Raw genomic sequence first — 9,802 nt, 5'->3', positions numbered from 1 at the left:
GGCGAGTGTACAAGCAAGCATCTACGTGATCGTGTCAGGATCGATTATAACCCGTCGGCAAAGGAGAAAGGCGGGGGAGCGTTACAAGTGGTCGCAGACGGTTGGCCGTTTCCATGAGGGGACGGAAGGTTGTTGGGAATACGTTCTGTCGTGAATCGGAAAGAGTGGTTCCTGAGAATGCATTTCTTGCGGTGCTCTTTTGTGCCGCTATAGGGTTGCTGGGACGACGCCTGAAGAGGTTGTTCGTTTGTTGTTGTTGTTTTCATTCTCGAGGGTTCCGTGGCAAAAGTTTCTGTGTAATCGTCATTGCAGGTTTCCGTGGGAGCATCGAGAGGATTTTAGAGAGTGCGTAGGTTACGTGCCTAATTATAACCACCGTATTGATTGGCTGCTGTGAGGCCTATAGCGGCCAAAATGTGACACAATGGTGTTCTGTTCACTCTCTTGTGTTCTGACCCCTTTGGAGGCGTGGTTTGGAAAATAAAACCGAGCTGTTTGGTGTTTCAAAAAGGACAGAGCCCGCTTGATGCGGGCTCTTCTCAAGCTCTGATCTGCGAGGTTTGTTCGTCTCTTGCAAATCACTTGTAAGTACGTATAAAAGTCTAAATATACGTTGGTGTAGACCGTCGTCAGTCATGTGCCTCGGAACAACGAATATATCGTCTTCATCATATATCATCGATCGACCGATCCCCCGCTAAGGTCGCGCGTAGACAAAGTTTAAAGGGAGTTTAGTGCAGAGCAGCTACCCTTGTAACGCACAAAATGTAACTTTAGGCTGCCTCTAAAATCAGCGCGAAAATTATTGTGGTAGTGTAACCCAGATACATTAGTCTATGGGGCAATGGTCAGAGGCTTGGGAAGTGTTTTTATGGTGTAGGGTGGGGGGGTTGTCAAGCCAATGAATGATGATGATGATTATGATGATGATTTAGTGGCTATAGAAACGAGACGCGCTTTTTTTCGTCGTGTGAAGCGTATAGTTTCTTTAGAGATGTCTCCCATCGCTTTTCGGACTGAATCTTGAACCAAACACCAATATTTTAAGTAACAGCTCTTTCACCCACTTCAAGCGCCCTACGTGTTGCTGTAATTAAAGTTAGTCATTGTTACGTTAGGGATGAGAAATCGTACTCTCTTCGTGACATTCGAACTGCACAGTACTGCTTCACCTGTGATACAATAAACATTGACATGGTGAATAAAATTAAGGGAAGGAAACTATTCACTCGTTCCTATAAAACACCAAAACTCAGGTGATTGTAATACGCCGGAAACAAGTTATAAAAAAACACAATCAAAGTGAATTAGGTGTTAAGGATTAACCTTGAATAACGGGCCGGGGCTTCACGCTAAACGACCCAGTCGTATTGAGCCTCACGCTTTGGACCAGTCCAGGTAGCGTTTGTTTGCTTACAGCCAGGATTTCGTTACTTGTGCCCAAACCAGGGGGTGCTGAGCCCCTTCGTCCTAAAAACCCGGAGGGGGGGGGGGGGGGGGGGGCAAGACCCAACCCCTGAACCCTCGAGCCCCTGGTTATGACGTACGTCATCACTAGAGGCCAAATTTTTAGGCATTAAAACGCGCGTTTGACTCGCCAAACCTGGCAGACATAACAACGTTTTAGGCTACCAACGGCAGAAATACATGCACCATAATGTGTTCCCTAAATGCCAGTGATTTCAAACAAAGACGTGTGCGGCCTCTATCTGTGACAGGATAACCAAAATTATTATTGTTTATGATGGCACAAAGGCGCCAACAGTTGAATATAGCCGTTTGATTGTCCAATACAACAGCAAAACTCACCGTGATCCATTGGCTTTATTCAACACGCGCAGTGCTCTCACTCCCGTTCAATGGCCACTGTGGCTGGTCGAAAGTCGCGTATAGTGAAACAGACATGAAAAGGAATAATATTGATTTAAGAAAGCGATATACTCTGGTACAAGGTAAGAACGGCAATAAATCGTGCCGTTCATCACTCCGCCCAAGCCCCGGCACAGTATGTCAGTGCGGGCGCGCGTTTTGAAAGGAAATTGCGCCTAATGCGTGACATAGCCTGCTTTTAGTACGCAGCACTTTGGCGGCAGTTACTGTGGCTTGGCGGAGGCGACGAAGTCGGCGTCGCAACCGAGCCGGGCGAAGACAGAAAGAAAATGGCGGAGGAAAGTGTGGCGAAAGTGTGAGGGGGAGGGCAGTATGCTGAGCCCGCACGAGACGCTAGTCGGCGGCGACGCTTGGCGAAAGTGTGAAAGGGAGGCTGTGAGACATGCTCCTCGTGGCATGGCTCATCCGAACCACGTGACATTTGCGTGGGAGGTTCCTACACGCTTTATAACATGCTCGCAGGCGGCGACGCGCTGCGAGATAGCGTCATAGTAGCCCGGGCTGCCGTGGGTTTGCCTATCACGCAATCACTCCCTGAGACGCAGCAGCTATGCGCGCCTTGACCGAGAAGAATGGAGCTCACGCTGCGCACAAATTTCGCATTGGGAAGTCTAGTAATCCCCAGCTACTTTTTATCACGTTGTTTGTTCATCGCCGCTGAAGTAATTTATGAACTTGCACTCGGGTTAGATATAACTAAAACCGACAGCGAAGCGGTTTTGTAAGATTGTGTAGTTCCAGAATCGTGAAGCAACCTTGCCACACTTAGGTGAGTTCGATGTGGCTGTTTATGCATTTTTTTAGCCTCCGTTGTTATTGCAGTTCCCGTTTATTCGAATACAAGCTCAGAAACCGTTGGTGTATATAACACGCAATGAATACAGCACGCGCGTAATTTTATTTCTCCTTTTAATCCAGTTTCCCGGAACTAAACTAACCATTCTGCCTTGGACAGAACCTATCGAGTTGAGCGTGCGATTTGTAGTGCCTGTTTGTTTTTGTTGTTGTTTCAGTTTTCAAATAGTGTTCTTTTTTTGTGGTTTTCAGACAGCGATCACATCTGCGACTCACCGGTCTGTTTGAGAATAGGTAAAGTATGTTTTACAACCCCTTTACTTTCTCCCACAAGCCTAGAATCACAGTGGATAATTTGTCTGATTTTTTTGTAACAGAAAAACGAAAGCAGCACCACAAGTACAAGCTGAAAACAATAACGTAAAGATAGACATTCACCAAAATTGGTTGTTTACAGCAGATCGAAAAACGGTCTCATCTGTTATTGCAGCAACAGATGAAGCAAGGTGGCTCTAGCTGACGCAAGTGCTGGTGATAAACGAATCATGGAAATGCACTTTATAGCAGGATAGGACGTTGAAGGGACCCTGCAACCATTTCGATACGCGCTTTCACTCTGTCCTTCGCGCCTGGAACCACTGCGAAAGATATATAGTTATCGCCAGTACGGAGCGGCACTGCGTGATTTGCTCCTTGCACAAAAAAAAAAGCCTTCAATTGTTTTTGTTTTTGTGGTTTTTTTAAGCTGCTATTGAAAAGTGTTCATTGCTGCAACTGAAGAAAAACCGGCCAAGAACCGCCACATTGTCTTAGTGACCTAATTTGGGCCACCGAAGAACTTGAAGACCGGGAAAGAGAGAAAAATCTTTTGAGTGAGTTGAGAAGTTATCTGATGAGCATAGAGCAGTAATTTTTGGCTGAGGTACTTTGCGACCACCTAATCTAAGTAGTGGGTGTTTTGGGTGACTACGTTCTGCAGGCATATAAAATTTTAAAAAAGTTGAAAAATATGTTGCAGTTTCCTTTTAACTTAGTGCAGATTATCACTGCGTGCTGATTTGTAAGATGGCGAACATAGAAACTGTTTTTTTAGAATGGGTTTCTTTGTGATATATACAACCGAAATAATTTCCTCCGATGGTAAAAAAAGTCACCTCCATTGCTGTAACGCTTGATCTGCGGTGTTAAATAAAAAGTTTGTTAGTAACTTGTTATTAGTAATAAGAAATTGGTTAGTAAACGTAGCTATAATACGTTTTGAAAGGGTGAGGGCCATTTTCCATGTTTAACGCCAGGAAAGTATCGAATGACGATCCCTTTCGAAAATATTTTAATCTGCTTCCCAAGTCAGTAAACGCAATAATAATCTGCATACGATCTAACAGTACTAGAACCATGCTCGGCAAAGTCATTATGTACACAAAGAAAAGAAGGGGACACAGAACTTACTTTTGCGGGATACCTGACAACACATTCACGTGTGGTGAAACTGCTCTGTGGAGCAAAAAACATTGCTTTGGCCCAATAAGATACGCCCATAACCATTTCAATAGGTGAGTCGGTATTTTTACGGTAGACAGCTTTTGTAGTAACAGATTCGGCTAGACAGGGTAAAACGCTTTCTGTAATTACGAGATATGCAAATTCAGCTGATGGCCATTGTTCAGTGAGGTTTATATGTCATGTGTAAGTTCTACTAAGTGTGTGTCGCGTGAAAAGGCGGCTCTGAATCTATGCTGTGCCTGGCAAAAAATTATTTTGAAGAATATTGGTTATATTGGTACCGATTATACACTCCAAAATTTTACATACTATGCACGATAGGCATATGGACCTGTAATTACTAATCATGGTTAAAATCCTCAATTGTAATAGCGTACCACTACTGGCTGGCTCGACGGATCACCGAACTTTCACAATGGTGCTTTGTGCATTGGTGCACATCGTCTCAGACTCACGTGCATAAAAAAAACGTGCTTCATTTTTCGCAGTTATACGCGTTTTCCTTCGTTACACCCAACCGAAAATCCCGCGCACTCGATCCGGTGAAATTCGTTTCATTTGCAAGCGAAGCTTGTATTAGCTGACTTGCGTCGTGGAAACTCGTGATGACGTTTCGAAAAACCAAGCCCACCGAGAGAAACACGCTTTCCTTGATTGACATCAAACCTGGGTCCCACGTGTTATGAAGCGGACGTCTATCCGAATGCGCTTCGGACATGGTATTCATATGCAAAACGTTAGAGGTGACCCATGCTCTGCATCGTTGCCACGGACGCCGCCGTTGCTAGGCCGCACTGCACGCCGGGAGATGAGCGGCTTATTTGAAATTGGCGCGCTGCAGACACATGTGCCTGTCTACCGCAAGGCCGTTGGCACGGACGCTGCCGTTGATACGCCGTGCTGCATGCTGGGAGATGAGCGGCTGATTTCAAAGTTGCAAGGAAATGTACTGTAACAGCACACACGCCAGCGGAAGGGAATTTGTATGTGGTCAAGTCAAGAGGTGATTATTTATGGGATGAAAGGTAATTCGTTACCTGATGTGTGTGCGTAGCATGTTCTTTTTTTTAAGTTGGGTTCAAGGTCAGCCATGGGGTTCGGTGGGGTTTGGTTTAGAATGGGTCAGGGGTTGGGTTGGGGTTGACTGGGTATGGGTTTGATTTGATTAATGAAGGGCTTTGATTTAGTTAGGGGTTGGTATGGGGTTTTGAGTTTTCGTTTGATTTATACTTACTGGTTAATAGCTTCGCGCGTACCCCTGCTCTCTTTATGAGAGAGGTTGGTTAGTCTTTATTATACGTTTCGCCATGGCGAAAGTTGCATGGTGGCGGCGGCTGCGCGCTTGTCCCACCGCAATATGACAGCGCCACCATCAGTGGCACTAATGGGGGTGATAATGTTTGTGCGGTTATACCGTTTACAAAGGGGTGCATGGCGGAGCCCCGCCCATTCTCTTTACATGACGCGCTAATGGGGTATGCACGTTACCCCATATGTGCGGGCAATGACAGAGGCATGCGCATGTTATATGTTGTCACGAAATAGCAGCAGTGCCGACGAATGACCGCAGTTGTTTTCTTTCCAGCAAAGCAGATAAAGGAGTCGCTGGACCTGTGCGTCGAGCCTTGCGACGATTTTTATTCTTACGCTTGTGGGGAATGGATGAGAAGCCACACGATACCAGGAAACCAGGCGTCCTTTTCAGCCTATAACGAGCGGCAGAATGAGCTGGACGAATCAATGAGAGGTAAGGGTTTGTATACATTTACGGCCCAGAACTATCTACGGATACGTAACCGAACATCGCGGTTTGAATAACGACATGATTGATGCGCATGCACAAAAAAAATTCAGGTTGAAGCGGAAAAAATTCTGAAGACTTGAACCAGTTGCTTGAAGGACGGAAGTTAGGAAACCACCCGTATAAGACACTCGTTTATGTATGGATGCTTTTGACAGCAGTATAAGCAGGTTAGGCTTGCCGTTCAAGTTCGGTGTTCTGTTGTGTTCTGACAGAGCGTATGGCGAGAAAGAAGTGCGTGAAAGACCGCAAATGTTAGAAAACGTGAGCCGAAAGTTGATGCCAAGGCTTCTCCACCTGCACCTATCAAGCAAATGGCACCAATGGGCATGTTAACGTTATTTTTTTGTGCGGTGAGCGGTAGTCTGAGAAATATCATTTAATAAGTAAGCAGTTCCCCCGCTGAAGTACGAACCAGACACTTGGCCTCTATCAAATAACTTTTATAAGATCATGAGAGACAGACCCCCCTATGAAAACTGTGGCTTCCATACATCCCCACGTGCAAAGGAAAAACATTTATTCTACAAGCATGCCTAAAAACAAAATATCAAGGTGCTACAGCAGAATGGAAAGAGTGGGCTATTTTGTATCGTTAAGCTCTTCGAATTAGCACCATAAGCTTTTCAACAAACGGATGGATCAAGTGACAGTTCACGTATGCTATAGGTGCTGTGCTTCTTCTACCTTTCGCCCTTCTAAACGTGAGTGATGCCAGTGTCACAAACCGCGAGTTTTATCTAAACACAGCCCAATGTATGCTGTTTTTTGACGATAGCGGCTGCCAAAAAAAACCGTTCGATCGCCCACGAAAATAAATGCGACAAGTGTCAGCGCCAGGGGGACGCAGAGAAGTAAGATACTCGTCCAGGAAAGACTCAGCCACCATAGAGAAAAATGAGCTAGCGGTAGAGACGCTTTTACTAACAGACCGACTACCTTAGTAACAGGAATAGGTGATGGCTAACCGGCGGAACGGAGGAGTAAAACACGAAGTTTGCATTGAACTCACGCCAGTGGCGAATGTTAGCGTGGAGCGGTAACGGCTCCGTCGCTCAGACAAGCCGGCATCATGGACCGTGAGCTAAAAATGCCGTATCGGGAACTTGCGGCGCCCACTGAAACCCCAGGATTGTAAGATGCTGCCCCGGCAGATGGCGCCGGAGCAGAAGCGGAAAATTTTCACCGCTGGCGGGCGCCGCTGGGAGGCACGACGCCAGAGCTAGGGTGCAATGTGCCGTAGCGCTCGCTCGCTCGCTCCTGATGCACGGTTGACGGATGCACCCCCGCACATATTTTTTGAACGCACTACAGAGTCTTAAAGGCGAAGATTGAACGTCGATCTATTTTTTTTTATTTTCAAGTACAAATAATGGATTGTTTACTGATTATGAGGTTTAGGAGAGAGAAGAAACTTAAGCCCACACTGGTAGAAGGAAGGGTGAGAGAGGGAGGCAGTCACCCTGCCTTCCCCGTTAGATGGCGGCCATTAGCCCGTTGGCGCTAGCGGCATCTTCCACCAGTTGGACGAGTAGTTGCTGTTAGTCGAGGTGAGAGCTAAGCAAGGTGGCCTCCCAGTGCTCCCGAGTCTTGATGTTTAATGCTCGATTAGGTGAGTGAGGTTTCTGTTGGCATGCCCATATGATGTGTTGTAGGGTGGCTTTGTCTACACACTACTTGCACCTGTCGGAATATGCGTATGGTAAATATCGGCTGCAGAGAAGGGGGTAGGGGAAGGTGTTTGACTCTACTGAAGGAAGAGTGTGGTGCAGGGTACTTGAGGCGGCTCAGGCTGTAGTGGTGCGTAATCTCCCTGTGCGTGACCAGCCTGTCTCTGCTCGCCGTGAACGTAGGCCCGATCTCTCCGTCGAGGTCAGCCTGGTTGCCGATATCTCGGGCTGCCTCGTGAACCAGGTAGTTGTTCCCCGCAGGGGCGAGTGTGCTGGTGTCCATACAAGGCGAATATTCCTGCATCTATCGCCAATAAACGTCTAAAGGATTTTGGCTGCTGACAGGGATATTCGTCCCGCCAGGAAGTTTGTTCTCGCGGTCTTGGAGTCAGACAGAATAATTTCGGCTTCCGTGATAGCTATTCCGAGCGCAATAGCCGCTTCTTCCACCACCTCAGGGTGCGTGAGCGGGGTTGTGCCCGAGGTCACTGCATTTCCTTGCTGGTCTACCACGGTTACGGACGCAACCGGTCGGTCATGGTAGTCCACAGCATCCTCAAGGAGGAGGTTTAAGGCCCTACGCTGCACAGGCGACGAGGCGCGCCGTAGTGGAGGGCTCCGGATTAAGTTTGACCACCTGGTGATCTTTACCATGCCCCGAAATGTCGAGCACACGGGCGTTTTCGCTTTTTGCCTCCACCAAAAAAGAGGCCCCGGGGCCGGAAATCGAACCCGTGTCCTTGGGCTAAGCAGCGCAACGCCTTCACCACTAAGCCACTGCGGCAAGGGAGAATATGTTATTGCGAGAGACGACAAACTTGTGCTTTGCTTCGGGGAACATATCTAAGAACTCTTACGGGAAGCATATTAGTGCCTTCTTGATTGAGGCATGCATGCCAATGATAGCTGCTACTTTTCAAAATGTAACCTTTGCGGTAATATCTAATCACTCATTAATTTCAGATATTCTAGGCAACATGAGTCTTGTCTACGATGACAACCAGAATGCAACGGACAAAGCGGCGGTGGCCTACAACGCTTGTTTGGGTAAGTGAACGCACAAGTTTCTAAAACTTCGCCCTTTTACTCACAGCTCTGACTTTGCGTCCTGTCTTGTTGTAATGACGTAATAATATCGTTTAATTGCATTGATGTGCTGTTCAAAAGAGATAAGGAAAAATACTGCAGAACTCAAGCCACATGAATGCCAAAAAAGCGCATAAAGATGAATTGTGTAAAATGTGCAATTTGCACACTTTCTGAAGGGCTTTTAGCATCAGTCATGGCGGGGCCTGGTATATAACGCCTATTACAGGTACAGCGACTGAAATTTTGACACCCGGAGATGAAGGAAAATATTTTATTGTGTTGTCTTTCCAGTATAGCAACCACACCATTTCCTTCCTCTGCAGTGCAGCTTCCTACCCCTCGTTTGATAGAAATGTGGGATACATACCGCAGGGTTAAAATGATGCAATGATCAAATTCTTGCTCGTCAATTACTGCCGTGACTATGCCCACGCGTTTGTCCTTTAAGCCGTTCCAGAAGCAGGCGACCAACATGAAGTGTTGCAGCAGATAATGAAGGATTCTGGACTGTCTGACTGGCCACTCTTGCCAATGGAAAAGCAAAAACGTGCCATGGGCCTAAACTGGACGGAGATGCTGCTGAACGTTGGACTTAGTCCCGTCCTTCAGCTAAACGTTATAAGAGACGGAGTCAATCTAACTTCCCACATTATGCAGGTGGGTGAGCCATCCGAAATGTCCATTCTTCCCCTTTTACATAAGCTACTGTCCCAAAAATACATAAATTTGCAGGTTTGAAACGAACAGGTCATAAATATTAAGATGCAGGCAGCGCTATAGGATGGAACAAGTATCAATACTATCTATCCAGTCCGTATAGCTGCAGATGCCAGTAAATGCTTACTTAGACGACCCACAGTATAAAATGTTACAGCGAAGTGATTTACCTATAGGTGGTATTCTTTGAAAAGTTTAGGTGTCAATTTCTTCGCTTGGCAACACTGGCAACGGCCACAGACATGGCCGATGCGCCATGACTTGGAGCGGCTTGGGCCACTGCGCCCGCACGCCGAAGAAAAGAAAAACACCGGCGTGCGTCGTCTGTTCCGTTTCA

The 9,802-nt window shown here is 46.7% G+C and overlaps 1 protein-coding gene across 1 annotated transcript in view; it reads left to right on the top strand.

Moving 5' to 3' along the window:
* Window positions 1-2,941: 2,941 nt before the first annotated feature.
* The window catches only part of LOC144153271 (neprilysin-1-like), a 43,927-nt gene continuing 37,066 nt past the window's right edge, over window positions 2,942-9,802 (top strand). The window contains exons 1-4 of the mRNA XM_077684922.1: window positions 2,942-2,979; window positions 5,774-5,935; window positions 8,623-8,706; window positions 9,197-9,405. Of these exons, the coding sequence (XP_077541048.1) occupies window positions 5,851-5,935; window positions 8,623-8,706; window positions 9,197-9,405 (378 nt within the window). The 5' untranslated portion in view covers window positions 2,942-2,979; window positions 5,774-5,850. The remainder of the gene's footprint in view (window positions 2,980-5,773; window positions 5,936-8,622; window positions 8,707-9,196; window positions 9,406-9,802) is intronic.

The sequence above is a fragment of the Haemaphysalis longicornis genome, unplaced genomic scaffold, assembly GCF_048455015.1.
Source record: "Haemaphysalis longicornis isolate Haplotype H1 unplaced genomic scaffold, Haemaphysalis longicornis Haplotype H1 scaffold_9, whole genome shotgun sequence".
Classification (NCBI taxonomy): Eukaryota; Metazoa; Arthropoda; class Arachnida; order Ixodida; family Ixodidae; genus Haemaphysalis; species Haemaphysalis longicornis.
This window is presented reverse-complemented; position numbering and strand designations above follow the sequence as displayed.